The sequence below is a fragment of the Sebastes fasciatus genome, chromosome 19 (genome assembly GCF_043250625.1).
Source record: "Sebastes fasciatus isolate fSebFas1 chromosome 19, fSebFas1.pri, whole genome shotgun sequence".
NCBI classification, from domain to species: Eukaryota; Metazoa; Chordata; class Actinopteri; order Perciformes; family Sebastidae; genus Sebastes; species Sebastes fasciatus.
In genome coordinates, this window is record NC_133813.1 from 21,577,018 (window position 1) to 21,598,710 (window position 21,693).

The following is a 21,693-nucleotide window of genomic DNA, read 5'->3' on the forward strand; positions in this document are numbered from 1 at the left end:
CCTCAGGGATTGTTCTCATGTTGGGTAATAAAACCTCTGAGGGAAATCAACACACTTTTTGAGATGAAGTCAGGTAAAGAATTATATCTACCCTCAACTTTAAGGTGATGCTGAATGGGTGGCCAGGAAACAAATGAGGACGTGGGGCATAAAAGTGTAACTTGTTGTCTTCTGAATTATTACATTTTGTCTCAGTGAAGGCAGCATTGGATTGTGCAGTATAATTTAATCTGCAGCACACTCTGCTGGACAACACAAAGACCAACATGAAAAGAAAATGACAGAAGTCTTACAGCTCTGCCAGTAAACTGTTCAGAAAAAAATTCTCAAATCCTCATATTCCAAAAAAAAGTAAAGCTTTCATTAGTCTGTATATGTTGTCAGAATTTGATCATGTTGGCATACTAACGTTCAGGCTGAAAATTGGACCCTCATGACTCATATGCGATCTTTGTATTCTTTATTCTATGAATCAGTTTCAGCAAACATTAGCTTTTTTAGAATAACAAGGAAAATGCTGATGCAGGATAAAAAAAGAGATAAAAAATAGATAAATAAAAAAATAAATAAAGATTGCATCTAAATTATGAGTGTTCTTCTCCTCTCATGTAAAAAAAAACAAACAACAACTTCAGTTCGACATGCTCAAAGTTAGCATTTTAACATACTAATGTACATTCTTGCCTTGAAAGAAAGCCAATTTTGGACTGAAGGCCCTGCTGTGATACATAATATTAATAAATAATTAAATACACAGTATGTCACGTACTGTATTTCACATCATTGTACTATTGAATAGGACTGCTATTATATAATATTCTCTTCACATGACAGCATGTTTTATTTAGCTATTATCCCCATAACTGTTTCTTGATTAGTTGTATCTTTATCTAAATATGATAATAAGTAAGAGCCAAAGTGAGTTACTGCGGGTCCAACATACAATCTGAAAAAGTGAGAGATGGTCAAAGGTAGTCGCGTGAGGTTATACAGTCAGAATTGCTACCATAATTACCTCTGGTTGATGATTAAACCAGATGTTTGTAAATGCCTGTGATGAAAAGGGCCAAGGTTTAGAAAATTGCTGAGTGTATATATAGCTGGGACTAAATCGTAGAAGCAGCCTAGAGAACAGCAGAAACTTCAGTCATGACGGAAAGATTCACAGCAGTAGTATTTGTCCTTCTGGTTTCATGTATCTGCATGACATTAGGTAAGTAGTACCCACTCAAACTAAATTGTAATATATATTGAATTTCGTCTCTGACAGTTGGAAGAAATACTATAACCATAAATTGCTTTTAGATTCATAAATTTCAAAATGAAACCTGTGGCACACTCTAGACTCTGTACTTAAGCCCTATTCCTCTTTATTTTGTACAGGACGGACATGTGAAGGACTGTGTGGGGGAAATTCTGGGTCATGTTCATGCCACTCGACATGCACGTCTCTGAAGACCTGCTGCACAGACTATAAAGAGTACTGTGTGGAAATCTTTCCATATTCCGGGATCATCTTGGGCGGGACAGATTTTATTGTCCCTGACGTGAGTTTCAGTAACAGTTCAGAGATTGTATGCAGGTAAGACTTTCTTTTACACCTCGATGTTTACAAATTCCTTTCGATTATGGTTAAGATAAATTATAATATTATACAGCACAGTATAGAAACACGCTGATTATTCTTTTATAATGGCAGGTTCAAGGACAATATCGATACTGTAGGGTATGTGGATGAAAACAGTAGAGGCCATTGTATCTCCCCACTATTGTATGAAACAGGATGGGTTCCCTTGCGCATCTCCTCTGATAATGGCACTACATTCAATAGAGATGGAACCTGGCTCTCAGGTACAGTAACTGTCTATATATTCTTGAGAGGATGACCTCAAAACTCTTCCATACAACGCATTCTTTACAATTTAGTGTCAAACTGACCTTGATATATGATTTATTTGATTCAAATGTGTTGCTACAGTACATACTGGCAAGTTAGATGCCCACTTTAAGGCGACTCTGGTCAACTCGACAAAATGGCAGTACTATGGTACACCGGGAGTTGGAGGCAATCTTGAGATGACATGGAATACCTCTTTGGTCAGAGCAGAGAGGGTCAATATAGAGCTCTGGGGATACAGGGAGACAGGTGAGTACGCCTATGTATACACTGCGTTTACACTTTGTAGATCACATGACTATTAATTGGGTAAAAACGCTGAATTCTGTAAAATGTTTCTCTGTAGGAAAACCCTATACATCCGACTGGCAGGGTGAGTGGGAGTACCTGTACTCACTTGCAAAGGATCAGCTCAACAATGGTTCCTTTAGCTTTTTGCCCAAACCAGCAGAGAACGGCTTTGCAAGTTGGGAGCTTGGCTCTCTACGTATCAGCCTCAGTACCAACCCTGATGGCATGTGGTATGTACGAACACTTCCTATAACACAGATCAGTGGTTCCCATCCTATTGTCCTTGAAACCTCCCCTACATGTATCTAAGAAAAGCTGAACGTCATCACCCTAAAAAAAAAGACAAATCCTCAAACAAAATAATCAATTTGAATAAAGTGATGCAACTTTCTTTAATGAATAGAACTCGTCAGTTTCATCCACATAAATAAAGTGATGACGTCTTGATGGATTCAAAGAAAGGAGGTTAAACGTGCTTCAATCGTTTCACAAGGAATAGTAAGCCTGTCCGGTGCTCACAAAACAGGGCATTTTGTAACAGGAGAGACTTCAGAGAGCAGGTCCAAAGCACACTGAAGCACACGGATTTAAGGTAATCAACTTTATTAGAAGACGTTTAGAAAACGTTTCAACGCCAACTGCGTCTTCATCAAAGTCAAAAATTACAAAAAAAAAAAAAAAAAAAACTCAGATGAAGACGCAGTTGGCGTCGAAACGTTAGTCTTCTAATAAGACTTGATTGCCTGAAGTCTTTCCTGTCTTGATGGATTCGCTCAGTGAATGCAACTGAAAATACATAGTATGAGCTTTTTTTTGGTAACGACTTCATTCACTATAATAGTGTTAGAGCCAAAAATAGACTTTTTGTTATTGTGGTTAAATAAATGTAAGTTATGGTGTTGCTATAGATTGCTGCTAAACCGTCCCATGAATACAGGTGTGGGCCTCCCTTTGTGTGCGTCAAGTGGGAGAGTAAATAGGTTTTTGACCCCAGTGAAAATGTTGTCTTTGAAAGGCTAAACGCCAACAAATATGGATCGAAGCAAAATATTATGTTAGATTTTGCAATCAAGCAGCAAAAAATATACCTTTTTAAATAGTTTCAAATACAGACTTTTGTATAAATTATCCAGTAAGTGTTTTTTTTAATGATTTTAGTTATACATGAGCAAATCTAATTTTGACAACCTCATAGCAGGCAAATTCTGGTGCACACTAAGAGGGGGCCCAGACCCCCAGGTTGGGAACCACTGATATAGATGACTGTCATAAAAAAATAGTATTTGAGTTGTCAGCTGTACAATACTTGTCATGTGTTTCATTTAGGAATGTACAAGCCGTATGGACTGAGGATCACGCTCTGGCCTGGCATCTGGAGGAGAAGTTCAGGCGGAACTCAACAGCTTGGGCCCTGGAGAAATGTGTAGCATGGGACCAGCTGGAAAATCAGCTGCCCAACTTCCTCAGTGAGATCATAGACTGTCCCTGCACTCTGGCTCAAGCGAGAGCAGACACTGGGAGGTTTCATGTAAGTGTGAAGAATAGTGGCAAGTTTAGATTTGGCTGTCTATCTATCTATCTATCTCTATATCTATCTTGGACACATAGGCATAAGCAGACAATCAGTACGTCATTGAAAGATAAATCATAAAAAACACATGCAAACTTATACATCTCAGATTACCTGAATGACGTCATCACAGTACAGGAATTTCCCTTTATGTGCTGGGATCTAGCTAGATAAAAGTATGTCGTTACTCAATGTATTTATGGTGATTGTCGTTGGCCGTACCCTTTCACTAATGCTCACTGCTTATCAGTTAAAAGTCAAGGGGAGGTCTCCCCTAACTGTTGCATTTACAAGCATTCTCTGCAAGCTGAACACGTTTCAGCATCGATCTTATGCCTTTTATCTTATTTACAGTTAGGGTTAGGCAAAGCCATTAGTCTTCCAATGGCAGGTGAGTGACATATAGAGTGTTGAAACTACATGTGTGCAGTTAGTGACGGAGTGTATTGATGAGGACTATTCTGAACTGCAGTATATACATGAACACAGTGAAATGCACATTTTGTCTCTCTGTCGCTGTGTCTCTCTCTCCTCAGACTGACTATGGCTGTGATATAGAGAAGGGGAGCGTGTGCACCTACCACCCTGGGAGTGTTCACTGTGTGAGGGCTATACAAGCCAGGTGAGTCCTTCACTCACAACTGTATACTTGTCCTCACGGTCGGGTGTCAAGATTATATTCTAAGTAGCACAAATGCATTTACATCATTAGCAATGCATCCTATATAGGGCGTTTGCCATTTTGTAGTGCTGTCCGAATGTTTAGTGAGAATTATTATACCCTATGTAGTGGACTCAAAGTGCCCCACAATGTCCACTATAAAAGTAGTGGACAACGATGGTCACGAACCGAACACTATATACCTTCATGCATTGCGCTGATTGAAAAATGGCAGATGGACGAGACAAAATCCACGAGTTGTGGCGCAAAAATAATGTATTTAATATGAGCAGAGCAGCGCATCACTACACAAACGGCCACAAAGTACTTTGTATTTATCAATTTGGGAAAATACGCTTATTGAAACATTCACAATTAATTCTTACCTTTCACAATAAAAGCCCTAGTCTCATACACTGCATCACTGCTTACCAAGGGGAATTTAAATTAAGTCAGAGCAGTTCGCTAAGAGACAACTCAATAAAATAGTTTACATACAGTATGGATCCCAGCAGACGTTGATCTGGCTTGTTTTAATTGTGCGACAGCAATGACGTAATAAAAGGCGCAGAGAACATGACCTGAGTAGTGTCCAAAAGTGTCTTATTTTGCAGATGAGCTCACTATATAGTCCTCTACATAGAACTCCCTGGATAGTGAGTAGGGAGAAGTGAATGACTGAATGATTTTGGACACAGCCCCAGTATTTACATGTATATAATTTGCATGGTAAACTCTCTAATTTTGCGACGAAATTGCAACAGAATTGCGTTGCTATGAAACAGCTTGGGTCCATGTGTACTTCCTATCAGCTGATGACATTCACATACACTGCAACCAAGAATAAACTGGGACACATTTCGAATTTTTACGTTTAAATCTGTGTAAAGGGTCTAAATATTGTATATTTGTGACATCACAAATGGACAGAAATCCTCACAGCTTGTTTCAAATGCAGAGTTTCTGAATACGGGGTGTGTCTATTTCCCTGTGGATTGAGCGTTTCGATACTTTCACAGTATTTATATAAGACTTAAGCCGGCTTTATAATAAGAAAATATGAAAATCTCACTTTTTTATAATATGGGACCTTTAAGATGGTAAAAATGGTAAGCATTACTTAACATCAGCAAGTTAGCATTGTCATTGTGTGCTCAAGTTAGCATTTAGCTCAAAGCCCCACTGTGCCTATAGAGCCTATAGTGTAGCTGTAGACTCTTGTTTAAGGTTTTGGTTGCAGTAGAATTCATTATTTTAATTGACAATGTTTTTGGAAATGTATCAACAGTCCTAGATATGGAGCGGGACAACAGTGCTGCTATGACAGCACGGGCGCTCAGATGCTGACAGCAGACTCGAGTGGGGGAAGCACTCCAGACCGAGCACACGACTGGGGCTCACCCCCATTCAATAATCCCCCTCGCGTTCCTGGGGAGTCCCACTGGGTCTATGACGTCCTCAGCTTCTACTACTGCTGCCTGTGGTCTGACAACTGCCACGTCTACTTCAAACACCGGCCCTCCAGTGACTGCAGGCGTTACCAGTCACCCAGCTCAGGTGAGTGAATCGTTATTACGATTTATGTGTTTTTATGTGATTATTGTTAAATATGAAATCTTAATGTTTTTGTGTGTAATGACAGCTGTGGTGTTTGGAGATCCCCACTTCATAACATTTGATGGTGTCCGCTACTCCTTCAATGGCCTCGGGGAGTACACTTTGGTGACCTCGTCAAGGAAACGCCTGACAATCCAAGGCAGAACAGAGCCTGTGAATGGTGAGTTTTTAAAAGTTTCGGTCTATCTCAACAACGATCAATAAATGCTACCACTAAATAATGATAACAAACATTTGAATAAAATGCACATAAACCATTCATTGATCTGTTTCTCTCACCAGAAACGATAAAAGCCACAACGTTGACGGCCGTAGCCATGAAAGAAAAAGCATCTGATGTTGTTGAGGTGCGGCTGGTCGCCGGTCACAATGGCCTTGAAGTACTGCAGAACCAGAAAACCCTCTCCTTTTCTGAGCAGAGATGGATGGACCTGCGTGGTGAGACCCTGATTCTCCTTTCTGCTTATGATGGGAGTCAATGATTTTACTAACCCTGATCATGGACGGATTGGGCCCCTGGGCATAGCAATGTAAAGGGCTCCCACCCCTCCTACATAAGAACAAAAGCCACAGATTCAAAGAAACATATTTTTGGTCATTTTGCATCTCTTTGTAGACGTTTTGCTTATCTTTGTTGTCATATCCTGTCTCTTTTTAGTTGTTTTGTGTTTTGTTTTGGTTGTTTTGTGTCTCTTTTTGGTCGCTTTGCATTTCTTTGTTGTCGTATCCTGTCTCCTTTTGGTGGTTTTATGTCTCTTTTTGACTTCCCAAAAAGAAATGTTAGCAGTACCTTCGAACAGAGCCTCTGGCCCAGTGCCCCCCCTAACCTGTTGGGCCTGTGCCCAGTAGGCCCATTGAGTAATACGTCCATGCCCCTGATGAAATCTTGAATAAAATGTATTCCCTTTGTTCATTTTATTTGACAGTAAGTAGAAATGTGGACACAGTCCTCACATTTGTGACACTGTGATAAAAACAAAGAATAACCTCGACCTTGACCAGCTACAACAGTAAAATGCTGCTTACACATGCATGTGAAATGACAAACTGTTCCAAATTTGGCAGAAAGTTGTCTCACTATGACTCACATAGTAAGAAGCTGATTGAGAGGAAATATGCTTTCAGGGTCTTCAAAGTGAGGTCTTGATATCATCTTGTTAAATCTACAACAACTGCCTTTATTCTGACCAAATCTCCCTTCTAGGTGTGTTTGTGTTTTCTCCTGCCTCTACAAATGTGACCGTGATGTTCCCGAGTGGAGCCGGGGTGGAAGTGCGACTGAGAGAGGGAACCATGACGACCACCGTGCTCCTGCCAGAGGACTTCAAAGACGCCACTCTCGGACTGCTGGGAAAGATGAACGGTTACGCCAGTGACGACCTCGCTCTCAGCAACGGTGAACTTGTGCGGGACCCCAACAATCCAGAGGAGGTGTTCAGCTTCGGGGCAAGCTGTAAGAAATGATTCACAATGCAGATTAGGTGCTGTTGTTCCAAATTCACGTGGTGTTTATGTCCTATTGTGAACCTACTTTTATGTATGAGCTTTGTGAGCTATATACCCAACAAAACCTCATGAAATGTAGTTAAATAGGCGTGGAATTTGATGTGAATTAAGAGTATGTTCTTTCAGCAATACTCGAGAGAGATGAGATGTCACCCACATAATGAGAAACAACACATACATAATGTAAATATGTGAATTGGTAGAGTAGGTAATGATTAGTTCGATCGATAAGTAAAACAAATTTAGTTAAGGCTAACATTAGGCAACTACGAGAGTAAGCTCAGGACTTTGGCCAGGTTGTTTGTGTTCCTGTCTCACAGTATAGATTATTTAGGATATTAGTCAGGAAGAATTAAACACAGGTCACCAAAGTTTAAGGTCTTTTCGCCACTCCATTTCTTGTCACACTGTTTCCAGTTTGGGGTCATGTCCCCTTCAAGTTACCCTTTCATAGTGGGAATACATACTTCTCTTTTTGTCTTTTCATGCATAGATCAGGCATTTGCATTCTAGGAAATCACTCATTTTATGGAACATCAGCAGATAATGTTGCAAAGGTTCCACTTAAATTTCAGTACTTTTAATGCTGTGTATCTTTCTTTTTGTCTTACAGGGGCCGTCAACAACGAGTCTGCCTTGTTCACATATGATTCAGAATATCTTCTGGACGCATATAACTACGCTCCCAGACATGACGTTAGTTTTATTCCAGTGTTTTCTGTCCCTGAGAATCCAGATGATCCATTAGCCAATCAGGCTTCTGAGTTATGCTCTGGAGAGGGCGCTCAGTTCTGTAGGTATGACAAGAAGACTTTTATCTACTTTTTATCTACTTTTATTCATTATAATAATAATGAACGTTGGCCATCTCAGTAAGAATGAACTCAATTCTCTTAAAGGGGCACTCTGCCAATATTACACATGAAGTTCAGTTTACTCGTCATAACGCCAAATTCACAACAGACAACTAAGTGCGGCTCGTCGCAATAATTACAGTTTTCTGCGGCTGAGAGGCATATTCATGTGTTTCAGGCCGGAAGAAATTCTTTGTAGCATAGGTCAACATGTCACAGGAGTTACATGATCTGTTTACTGATTGGCTGTAGGCATTCTCTTGCTGCATTTCGCCACTAAAAGTTAAACTTTTCCCAACTTTTGTTTGGCCGCACTTCGCCGCAGAATCAAACGGCCGCAGCTTTTCATAGACATTGCATGGCAGCTCGCTGCAGGCCACACTTCGCCACTGCTCTCGTGTGAATTCGCCGTAAAACTGTGTCTTTTGTGGCTCAGAAGGGAGCTTTCTAAAGTCTTACGAAATAACCCTGATGATGTCACAGTGATGTCATTAGGTTATCTCGGCTGAGGCTTGTGTAGAGTACGAAAAGCCTTCATTGCAAACTAGAGTTATGGGTTTGAAAAACATGGGCATTGACCAGGCAAGGAGATCCCACAAAAGACCAGTTGCATTATGGGAAATGTAGGACGAGGTGCTTTCAGCGTTTGACCCATAGAAATAGAATGGACATTCCCAAATCAGCGTAGCAGGATGGTCAGAGCGACGTCAATTTTTATGTGTATCGTTGCCATAGCGGCTGACTTCTGCATAAACTAAGCCGTCTTCACGGACTCACTGAGGTGAAGTTTTGCAGTAACGATGACAAGCTGGTTAGCTCTTGGGCTGGTTCCGCCAGGCTTTGGTGCTGCACTGATAACAGAAAATGAGTCGAACTGTCTCCGGAAGCTGCGTCCGTTCTCTTCCTGGCAAACTGTGACCACACACTTTACAGCGCCACTAACGTGGGTTCTGTTGTCACCATAACAATTAACAACTATCGCCATTTTCTTTTGTACTAGTGAAATAACACAGCAAACTGTTCAATGACCCTCCTACTCCTATTTTTTTCTATGGTTTGACCCGTAAAGGGGTTAAAAGTAACGACATCCTGACTTCTGATAATTCAATTTTCAACTTTATGTAAATGCAAGCCATTTCTATTGCAGCAAATTCATTTTCTTAACTACAGCAGCTGGTTTTCTGATCCGTACCTCTGTCCTGTAGGTATGACATCCTGGTAGGTCGTAGTCCAAGAATGGGAAACGCTTCCAAGGAGTCTTTCCAGAGTCACGTTTCTCTTGTGGAGGATCTAAAGCGAGGTGAGAGTATAAAATCATATAATGAAAAAGTGATTATTATGTAAATATACATGGTTTCACTGATAGTTATTATTATACTGTGCAGTGATATCTTGTGGATGGCTTTCACCTCCGGCTAATGGAGAGAAGAATGGGACCAGATATTTGCAAGGAGCTAAGGTGCAGCTTTCCTGCGATGACGGCTACACTCTCAAAGGATCGGCAGAGCGCGTATGCCAGGAGAACGGCCTGTGGTCTGGAGAAGACACGAACTGCGTGGTTCCCAGTATGAATAAATAATGAAATCAGTCCTGTCCAATGATTCTGATCTTCTGATTTGAGCATGCATGTGTGTGTGTGTGTCCTTGTATGCATCATTTGATCCATCCAATCAGCTCTGAAGTGTTGAAATGCACAAAATTGAAATCACTCTCATGACCTTTTTACACAAATATTTCTGTAAGTGAGAATTAAGACCTTTGATTGATAAAAATGCACGCATCAAGAACTTAGCAATGCAACTATGGTCCCTTCCTTCACCATAATATAGGCCTATCTTATACCCATAATTCAGAAAATGTCTGAATAAAAGCAAACACCTTCCTTCTATGGGCCGTGCCCCTTGCTGTGGACCCCATATGAACATTACTTTTTCACAAACATACACAACGACATATTGACCTGGAAAGTGTTAAGTGGTTCCATTCTGACTGGTTTGTAAATCTGGATTGTTATAGCGGCCATTTCAGTCTAATTAGGACCGCATCCTATTACCGACAAGTTTGGCTGTTCGGTCGAAATTAGGCTAAAGAGCTCTGCTGTCGCGCCGAAAGTAATTCACTCACACTTGCCCTGTGGCTGCACGAGGCTTTTTCCTGTCATGATCATGGCCTTCATAGGCTCATCCACTTTTTCCCGTACTACACTTGAGCAGACATTGATGTTTGCCAGTGTGCAGTTCATCCAAGAAACAGCGGGGTGAGTAATGTGGCCATTTATCCCAGTCCTATGAGAAACATACAGCTTCACAGAAGGGCAGAGTTGTAGCGGAAGTAGTCACAGAGCCTAGCTGATGTCTATATGCACACGCACGCTAGACACCGATGCTTTTATGCTTTACGTCACGCACTTTTTGCTTTGCGATGCCGACGTGCTATGTAAAAGCATACACCGGGGTTGGCATTATGACGCCGTTGTTTCGTTAAATGTGAAAAAGCAAAGCCGGCGTAACAGCGGCTAACATTCCTTTACGGCAGTATTGCATAATATCTGTATGAAAGGGGCTTATGTTTACAGTAGTAGCAGCATATAAACCAGTGTAGGCATGCTAAACTCAAAGCTGAGCCCTTGATGGTGCTAGAAGAAAAGTTCAGGGATCATCAGTGTTTACAATTCATCCTCTGGGGACAATGATTGTCTACGCACATTTTTGTGACAGTAGCTGAGAAGAGATTTCATTCAAAACTACAAATGTTACCCTCATGTGTAGCTAGAAGGTCAGAGTATCACCAAAGTCATTAGGATTCATCCTCTGGGAGCCATGAGTGTCTGTACAAGATTGTGTGCCAATCTGTCCAGTAGATCAGTCTGGACTTAAGTGTTGAACCAACTGACTGACCAACAGCCATTGCCATACCTAGAACCACACCTCAAGTGTGACTATAGACATACAGTAGGTAGTTTAAGCTACCTGCATAGCCTGCAAGTATACTGTAGCATAGTCACAAATGGCTGAGGATGAACTTTTGTTCCTCTCTACTGAAACAAATACATGCATTCAAAGGCTATACTAACCATATATTTAAATCAATAAAGTCCTTCATAAGAAATGTTCAGTGTGTTCACCAGCAACACAAAAAAATACTTTCCATTAGAGTGGGAAGTACAACATGTATCCAATGTGTGTCAATAAATTGGACAAGAAAAAAATCGGAATTAAAACACAAACAGAAACACCTTTAGGAAGCAGAGCAATGAAAAATTGTGGTTGATTTGGGAGCTTTGTTTCATGTACTGTACTCTCTCTTCCTGTCTGAATCAATACAGTTAACTATATGGTTAAGGTAAAAAAAAAAGAAAAAATAATCAAACAAACTAATACTAATGTAAATACTTGTCAATTGCCCTGGAGCCTCTGGTTTTTAAAAAAAAAACATCTTTGTCATTTTTCAGGTAACATCGCAGGAATTGTTGCCGGTTCAGTCATTGGAGCGTTAGCACTGATTGTGATTATAACAACAATCGTACTCATGTCCCGGAAACAAAAAAGGTGTGGTACAGTATCTTCAGTTAATGTATCATGACTCTGTAACATAACATTTCTAAAATGCACTAATTATACTTAGAATACTTGATATGGAAAAAGTGTGTCAGAGGCTTCTTATTGTAGCTTCATGCTCCTTCACTGTTTTTATTCTTTTTTTTTCTTTTATTTCAGAAAAGCTGCACGGTCAAAAGAAGCCGTGACAAGTGAGGCCATCTAACCACTTAACTCATCTACTGAAAAAAATTAAAATGAATGCATGCATAAATACATGCTTAGGCTACATAAAATTACACATAACACAAAAGAGATATCTAATTTTGGTCGCAAATCTTGTAAACCACAGCCAGGATCCAGACTAAACTACGTCATTGAGTAAAGGTCACTGCACGGTTAAAGAGTAACTACACAATACATATTTTACACACTGCATCTTCCACGGCAGAAAAGTATTGTTGCACTGTTGAAATTTGAACCTGTATTGCACACTTTTGTCACACCCATAACGGTAAAGCATTCTGTGCTATAAGTCATTAAGTTGGATATTCTAAGTAAAAATGATGATCCTAAATCAATAAGTTACTGTGAGTCTGTTCAATAGGACAATAACACTAGACAATAATTGATTAAACTCTCTTCAAAGGTGAAACATGAATGATGCAACCTGCTACTGTCGACACACTCCATTATTGTTAATGCCATACAGCGTTGGTGTTCATTAAATGAACTCTGCACTGTGTACGTATGCATTTGTACTGTCACCAAATGCTGATGAACATTGTTATACAGTTTACAACTTTCCAATTTGTTGGACAATAAAGTTTTTAAAATACAGTGTATTCTGTAGCTTCAATTCAGACTCAATGTGAATGATGATTTTCTTCTTTTACTGTGCATGCTGCCAAACTACACAGACATGACAACACGTTGTTGTTATGGCGTTTCTGACCAGCCATTGCACTGCAATGTGTGTGTAAATGTTAACAGTTATCTTTTCCCACTATATAAAACATAAAACAAAATACAACTGTTACTCCCGATTTTTACTGCTACGTTATTAGAAAGGCAATACAAGCAGACTTATCAAAATGTACCACCGCAAACACACATAGGCTACAGCAAAAGTTAGCTTTAACGGCTAAATAGACATGGCTAACAAAAACATCAGACTAACTTCTGCGAAATTGGACGTAAAGGGAAAATTTGCCACCTCTTATGTGGATGTCGTCAGTGCTGATGGTAAATGTGGTCCACTGTAGAAATAAATTCCCCTAGTGTGTGCTATGTAGGCCCCTTTCACAGCAGCCATTGTGACATGTCATAGCAGGGTAAACACAGGTGTAAATGACAAAAACGAATTATGGTCCCGTTCTATTTAGTGTTTCACAGCCATTCCAGTGAGCCAGCATGCGCAATACCAGGGCACTGGCACACCTAAATGCAACAGGGCCATAATGAATGTTATTAATTACACCTGTGTTTACCCTGCAATGACATGTGAAAAGGGCATCACAGCCTGTTGAACGAGAAAGCTGTTTTCTTCTGCTGTGGAGCTGTGCTGGTGTTATGTCGAAGTCTGTTCCCTGTGTTAGCGCCTCCCCTCTATGGTTAGGGTTAGGGATAAGTGTTGGTTCAGGTTTATGGTGCCTTCAAATGGGGTCGTGTTTACCGTGCTCACGAGACGAGTCCATATGAACGCCTCCCTCTTGTGGTATTCACAACCTTTAACCTTTAATTATGCATTATGATGTTACCCACTTGCTAGCTTGCTAAATTGTTAGCCTGTATGGCTTCTAGAGACGCCGACTGTAACGTAAATATAGGCACCATAAGGGTTGGTTTAGGTTTAGGTAGGGGGAATCACATATCAACAGGAAAACAATAGTCGACACAACACCATCTGTGCCTTCATGTACCAGGATGCATTGCACACAAGCTACGTTTGACAAATAAACTAATTAAACTCACAAAATGTAAATGAAGGGAATATTCTTACATCCAAACAGAAGAAGATTGTGGAGTGAATCAGTCCTCTTGACTGATGATACGCTCTTCTACCCACCTGCTGTGTGCGTCGTCGGCTCTTCTGTCTTATGTACATCGTGGATTTGCCCACCGAACAAATGTCTTTCTCTCTCACAAATTACCTGCAGCAAAAAAACAAAAACAATAAAAAAACAATAAATCTAAATTATTACCAGGTCTGAAACTAATATCATTCAAAAAATTCTAGTTAATGAATTTACAGTACCTTCAAGATTACTACACATTCAATCTTCTTAGCTGCTGCACATGTAACATCAGCATTAGGCTATATGTATTTACTTACTTCAACTACTTGGTGACACTATTTCTACCATGTATGCTCAATATTGATCTAGTGAATACCTTGGACTAATGCTTTGGATGAGTGCAGATGGAGAGGCTACAGATATTGCCTCATTAATAAATACCATCCCTCTCTGATGGCTTGATTTATTTCTCTAAAGCTTGGTTCATTATTCGTACAACATAACACCCATGAAGACGTAGCTCTAGATGTGAAATTCCTCCCCAACACTCCACTGCGTCAATGCCTCAGTCCATCACTTTGTCCTGGATGTAAACACGTCTTTAACGTTGTAATTTACCCTACATACTCATCACGTGATGTTTGTTTGGTTTTGAGTTGTTTTTTTTCTTCAATCTTGTGTCCAGAAACTGGAAGTTGTTTACCGTGTGACTCTGAATATACGCGCTGTTCCCTCACATAACACAAGGCTGTGGACAAAGAGCACCAGTATGTGACAAGACTGCAGAGGCCACCGCTGAATAAGCTGTCTGCTTGCTGCTTCCAGAGTCATTCACCAACAACTTGCCACAGACACTCCAGAGATATAAATACAAAATAGTTAGCATTATCCTCTCCAGGTCCCGGGGCAACGGAGGAGTAACACCCCAGCTCATGACATACCAAGTCATTGTCATCTCTTAGATCACACTAAATGCTGGACAAGTGTTAGAATGAATCATCCGGGTATATATGTGTGTGAGTAGAGCATTACAGATGCCAAAGCAGTCTTTCCTCAGACCTCCTGCTCACTTTCTGTTGAGAACAAAACTACAGCTGCCCCTTGTTTAGTGTCCAGGTCATCAATCCAGGCTTGTTTGTTAGGGTGGAGCTACAGGCTTTTGCAGTTTCAACATCCTTTCCCTTCATTCTGAGATTATTTTCTAGGATATGGGGGAACAAAATAAAATATTACCCCGTCCCATTTTCCGCCGAGATGTGAGCTGGGAACCTTTCCCAAACTGGACGCAGCCAAGCCGAATCTTTGCGCAGGATTTTGGCCTCCCTCCTTTCCTGGACCCTAGTGATCTGGACTGGATAGACTGGTCGAAGAGGAGACTGGCAGCTTTCTCGTGGCCTGGGTACGCACAAACTCCCCTTCTGCCTCCATTCAGCGGTCAGCGCCCTGCGGCGTTGAACCAAAAGGGTCTGGGACAACTGACGAGTGGAGTGTCAGAGATCCGAACAGGGACGGACAGCTGGAAGATCAACCTGGACGTCAATCACTTCTCGCCTGAGGAAATTACAATCACAACCAAGGAGGGTTATTTGCAAATATCAGGTATTATCTGATTCCAAGCTATTTGTGAGATGCAACAAAACTTTAAAGGGGACATTTCGTGCTCATTTCTAGGTTCATACTTGTATTTTGGGCTTCTACTAGAACATGATTATATTCTTTAATGTTCAAAAAACACAATCTTTTTCTCATACTGTCTTTCTGAATATACCTGTATTCACCTTCCGTCTGAAACGCTCCGTTTTAGCACCTGTCTCTTTGAGACCCAGTCTGCTCTGATGGGCTTGGGAGATAAATATGGTGAGCATGCATGTGACATAGGAAGGGGAGCCAAATCTGAATGGCTTGTGAATCACATGTTTTCTAATCTAGATAGCCCAAAAGAACTGACTGGGTTGTCTTATTTCACAGTTTGTGGGTTGGTAGACCCTTCAGATACCCAAATGTATGTGCATAAGCACTGAAAAAAATGAGTATTTCATGACATGACAATTTGTGCCTAATCATTAACATTATTTTCTTGACACTGTTTTATTATGTCTGTTTTTCACTACAAGGAAATCATGAAGAAAGGCAGGATGAGCATGGAGCGGTTTCAAGGTGCTTCACCCGGAAATACAAGTAAGTTGTCTCCGAGCAGTAGTGGAAAGTAACTAAGTACTGTAAGTACAATTTTGAGGTATTACTTGTGTTTTTTCTATTTTGTACTATGTATTTCTATTTGATGCTACTTCATACTTCTACTCCACTACATCTCAGAAGGAAATCTTGTACTTTTTACTCCACTACATTTATCTAATATCTTTAGGTTCTTTACAGATTCAGATTAATAATACAAAATATAAATCAACTAATAAATAATGTTGTCATATTAGATTGAGATGGAGCTTTATTGATCCCCAGGCTAAATTAACCAGCAGTGTATAAAGTAATTAAAATGAGCGCCACCTTTACCAGCTGCAACATTAAAGTGTTGAACCAAATAAAATATTATTAAAATATCCCCAAAACATAACTAAAATAGCAGAAAAATATTAGTAAAGTATGAGGCATAAATTTTAAAAATATCCAAAATAATATCAGTAAAATATCCAAAAAACTTTTAAAATTACCTCCATCTTTACCAGCTGCAACATTAAAGTGATGAACACATTTATGCATCAATAAATATAATACAATAATATGATATATATTATTCTGCATTATGAGTTATTTTATTTTTGATACTTTAAATACGTTTTGATGCTGACACTTTTGTAATTAAGTAAGATTTTAAATGCAGGACTTTTACTTGTAACAGAGTATTTCTACTCTGTGGTATTGTTACTTTTACTGAAGTACAATATGTGACTACTTCTTCCACCGATGTCTCTGAGAATGTGAGGAATTTTGAAAAATTATCTGGCTGTGAATCAATATAATTGCAGTGTATTGTATTAACAGTCTTAGTAATGCAAACAAATGGTTAAATGTTTAGAGGGCAAGAGGTCAACATAACCGTATCCTTCGTTTCTTAAAGGCTGCCACAGGGGGTGGACGCGCAGCACATCAGTTCTTCGCTGTCTGGTGATGGAGTTCTGTCCGTAGAGGCCCCCGCCCCCGGGACATCCATCATCAGCAACAACCCACCCAACGAGATCGTCATACCGGTTCAGATCAGACAAACGCAAGACGGTGAAAAGGGAAACCAGTAAGCAAGAATTTGAAACTACAATCAGATGTAGTCCAAGTTGTGTGTAGCAACCTTTATAGCACTGGCATGAAAAAGACAAAGCTAGTCTGTTATTTACTGTAAGAACAAGCTTGTTTTCCTGCTGTAATGCATTGTTACCAGTACAACATCATATCACAATTACTTTAAAATCAAATGCAGACCCATCAGTATAACAGAATGCTTATAAAAGGATTATTATGACCTTGTATTCCTAATAACATGCCATCATTGTTTTATGAGCTTGTAATATCTTCATTATATGAAAAAATACATGTTAGCAGCTGTAGTTGTGACCTTACATGACCTATAGTGTTTGTGGATTATGGGTGACAATACTGGCCAAGAATGGACAGTGGAAATGACTATTTATATCCAAACAGCTTATTTTTTATGACAAAAATGTCAAATTGTGCTTCTGTGTAACATGCAGGCAATATAATTAATGATTAATAATTAATTTGATTTCGCTTTTGAGGAAGAGAAACACTGTAAAAGCTGTAGCATAGATACATTTTGTGTGTTTGTCCTGAAAGTTGTACATCGATGTATTGAATAACTTTAGCCTAATAAAGCTATCCTGATATATAATCTTCCAATGTAGTACTGCTATATAAATAAAAAAATATGTAATTTTCTCCTTTAGTGTCCTTCCTTACTGAAGCATTTGTTAGCAGATTATAGGATTAATAGAAACCAGTTTAATCTGTATTGATTATTCATCGATTGCTCTATATCTCATGGCTTCCCTATAAAAATTATTGTAAAGTGTTCCACAAGAGGGCACCGAAGTCCTCGATTCATCCATACCATCATAAAACTTAAATAGTATTTATTTCATAGTATTTAAATTAATTATGTTTATTTATTCATGCAGACCTTCATCAACAGTTTCTCTCAAAGACCTTGACAAACAGAGGCCTATCTTCATAATTAGCTGTTTTGAGTTTGTTGCACCTAATTAATTTCCTAAAAGATCTTCTACAAACACATTTTCTAAATCATATATTGCACCACAAAAAAAAAAAAAAAAATTATATATATATATATATATATATATATATATATACACATATACATATATATATATATATATATATATATATATACATATTTATTAACAGTGGTCAGCTTCTTTCCTGCAATAGAGGTTAAGGGGGTCAAGAGTAAAAGTCAGCAGGTGCTCAGCTGATCTGATGAAGGCCACTCTGAAGTAAACAGTGACATCTACTGGTTGAACGAGGTATTACATGTTGACGTAACTGAGTTACTGTATTTGTACTGTATGTCAACACATGGATTAATGCAATGTTGGAAGTAACTGTTGAAAATACAGAATATATAGTGATGAAAGAGAGGATTTTGTTTTTCTGACATGTATTAAAGAATCCCTTAAGAGCATTTGATGAAGTAACAAAGTGGTTTAATTTCATTTTAGTATAGAGTAAAGGGTGGCAAGTTAAATGCCAATAGAAAACAGAAAAGTGTGTGTCCAATGTCTTCTTTGTGTATTTAGAAATGGAAAACAACTATGAGATGGAGGTGTTAATGTAGAAGCAGAGAAGTAACTCTTTGACCAAATATAAATGCATCTTCAAACTGACACTGTAGAGAAAATGTACAGATTATTTAGGAATTCAGCCCGCAGTGATGACATGTCCCTGCCCTTGCTTTGGAATGTTGTCTTGATCCAGATTAGAGCAAGCAGGGTGGAAAAGTAAATTTAGATGAATTTGAGATTCAAGATTTGCTAAACAAAAGTGCTTTGAAATCCTCCCAGACAATAACAATAAGGTAAACTTTGGTCAACAGACTCTTAACATGCATTAATGTTGTGCCCTGAATAGGGGAATATTTGTAGTGAGACTCGTGACAGGATGCTTACTCTCTGGCAGTCTCATGAGAATCTTTAATTCACTTAAACAATATTAACAGTGACATAAATTCCTATAATTTATAATGCTTTGCATTTATGTGCATCTTCGTTTTCACACTATATCAACAGTATAATTTTCTTCTATTACTTAACATTTCTTTAGATAAACAAACAAATTCACAAATTCACATTTCTCACTTTCTACCAAACAAGATAAATATTACTGCAAACAAGTCAATAAATCAATAAACATTAAATATCTAAGCAAAAATAATGAAACAAAAATATCCTATAAGACATGAATTACTCTAAATTCCCTCTGTCAATTTATTGTCTTAAACAATCACTTTATAATTAACACACAAATGCATCATCTTTACGTTTAAACACACATATACACTTCACTGGCTCATACTATGTCCTCACACATACACAGACACGCGATGAGTCGCGCTGCACTGCCATCGTGTGGCGCTATTAAAGCGGCAGATCAAACAGAGCTAACTTGAACCAGTGTTTGACTTCACGCTCGAACAATGCTAATAAAACATAAAAAACACTCGACATTAGGTTAGCATATTAATAAAACAGAACTCAACAGTTTAGTAAACCTATCTGAAAGTACCTGAATAGGGGAATATTTGTAGTGAGACTCGTGACACGATGCCTACTCTCTGGCAGTCTCGTGAGAATGAGGCACCGTAGTCGCGAGCTTCCCCTTCAGGCCTCGGCAGGTATCACTAATCAATCTCAGAAAAGACTTAACAGGTAGATCCAAGATGAGCTAATGACAGGAGATATTCTGACATTTAGAGAGGTTTTAACCAAAATAATGTATTTAAAGTGTTTTTAATCTTTTTAAAAATACTTAGTTTTCAACACTCAAACCTTTTAAATGTTTTTAACCCTTCATGGATTTCAGTTGTTTTTATGACCCATTTAACAATGAATTAAGCTTTTATGTCAATACAACTGCTTTTATTACTAGAAGTTTATTTATAGCTGATCAGCTTTCTTCAATCAAATTCTACCTATCACATTAACACATCCAGCAGAGGAGGGGTGGGGGGAGGTCCAAAAACTGTCAGCGAGAGGAAAATCAGGGCTAAAGTTGTGTAGTGTGAACTACAGGCATTAAGTGTGGTTCATGCTTGCCGCATCCACGAGGGTCGCGAGCGTCCACGCGGCCAAAATGACATCACACCATTAAGCACTACCCTTCACGGGGTTCTGTGCAGCAGGTTTTCGCCTGTCTGTGCACATCCAAATTTGTCTAACTATGCGGACGTGCAGAATTTTTTCAATATCTGCAACAACTAAAGCTTTAGCTTTACTTTCTGTTGCTTCAGTTATGTATTGGAACAAATTGTCATGCTATATATTGGAGAAACAAATGCGTTATCTAACTTTAAAACTACTTAATGGGATTGTTGGTAAAATCTGGGTGTTTCATTGCAAATGAGTCCAGAAAAATGGTCAGTCGTGAGTTGATGCAGGTCTTTGTGGTTGTGTTTCCTTATGTCCGCAGTTACAAGGAAATGTTAACACTAGAAAAATAGTAGAATGATAATGATAATGAGTCTCCAAGGCTAAACAGGCTTGTTTGAGTTTAGGATTTTTAGTTTAAAGCTACAATAAGGCATGTATTGGTGTGCAGGTCAAGAGTGGAGAACTTTGAGGAGCTCTGAGAATGTAGCTTTGCTGCGAGGAGTATCCAAACGTTTCCTCATCACGATTCCACGTCAGGTCATGTCCGGGCGACTATCCATACATTGTGGAAAGTATAATTTCGCTTAAGGAGGTTAGAATAGTCTGGTTGTCAGGGCATTTCCAGGTATAGCTAGTTGGTTGCTAGGGTGTTCTGCAGGGGTGCTACTAGGTGGTTGTTAAGGTGTTTCCAGGTGGTCTCTAGGAGGTTGGTAGGGCATATGAGGTGGTTTCCATAGTAATTCCTGGTGGTTGCCGGGGGGTACTGCATGTTTGCTAAGGTGTACTTGGAAGAAGTATTAATAGCGCTACTAGTGGCAGCTGTGATGACAGCACATGTAATATATTGGGGGTCTATTCAGCACCATGGAGAGAGACACACACAGCATTTAAATGTTTGTCTCTGTCACCCTCTAGTGGCCACATGAAGTAATAACAGGAATAATGGCAAAAGTATAAAAATATAAAAGTCTCTTTGCTTCATTATTACTCCAGTAAATGTTCACAGTCCACAGAGAAAAATACGAGTCTCTCTGATAAAAAAAGATGAGCGTTGGAAAAAAACAAATAATTTTCCTCAAAAAGTATGAAAGGTATCATGAAGGAGACTTGCATTTTATATCTAAATTTCTGAGAGCATATTCACCCCCCCATGCAATGAGTCCTTCACATAAATATGATGATGCTGCAGGATTTCAAAAAGGAGTGGATTTTGTGAAACTGTACAATAATAATAATAATAACATAATAATGCAATTTGAATTATTTTCTCTTTTAAACAAACACTGACTTACAGGTGTGCTATCTCTCTATCTAAGGCGACATTGTTCTTCCCATATTAGTGTTTATTTCTAAGAATACTAATCTTGTGGTGTGTGAGAGAAGTTGCTGA

At 39.1% G+C, this 21,693-nt stretch overlaps 2 protein-coding genes across 2 annotated transcripts; both read left to right on the top strand.

The window, feature by feature from the left end:
• Positions 1-1,054: 1,054 nt before the first annotated feature.
• Positions 1,055-12,775, top strand: LOC141756991 (sushi domain-containing protein 2-like). Its single transcript, XM_074617125.1, has 16 exons — positions 1,055-1,213; positions 1,384-1,582; positions 1,700-1,851; positions 1,979-2,146; positions 2,244-2,418; positions 3,515-3,716; positions 4,295-4,380; positions 5,708-5,976; positions 6,062-6,196; positions 6,319-6,474; positions 7,241-7,489; positions 8,156-8,339; positions 9,602-9,696; positions 9,782-9,961; positions 11,848-11,944; positions 12,113-12,775. The coding sequence occupies exons 1-16, from the start codon at positions 1,150-1,152 to the stop codon at positions 12,156-12,158; spliced, it is 2,457 nt and encodes an 818-aa protein (XP_074473226.1). The 5' UTR covers positions 1,055-1,149; the 3' UTR covers positions 12,159-12,775.
• A 2,230-nt stretch (positions 12,776-15,005) lies between these two features.
• Positions 15,006-17,856, top strand: LOC141757596 (heat shock protein beta-1-like). Its single transcript, XM_074618179.1, has 3 exons — positions 15,006-15,549; positions 16,065-16,128; positions 17,027-17,856. The coding sequence occupies exons 1-3, from the start codon at positions 15,159-15,161 to the stop codon at positions 17,199-17,201; spliced, it is 630 nt and encodes a 209-aa protein (XP_074474280.1). The 5' UTR covers positions 15,006-15,158; the 3' UTR covers positions 17,202-17,856.
• The last annotated feature ends 3,837 nt before the right edge of the window (positions 17,857-21,693 follow it).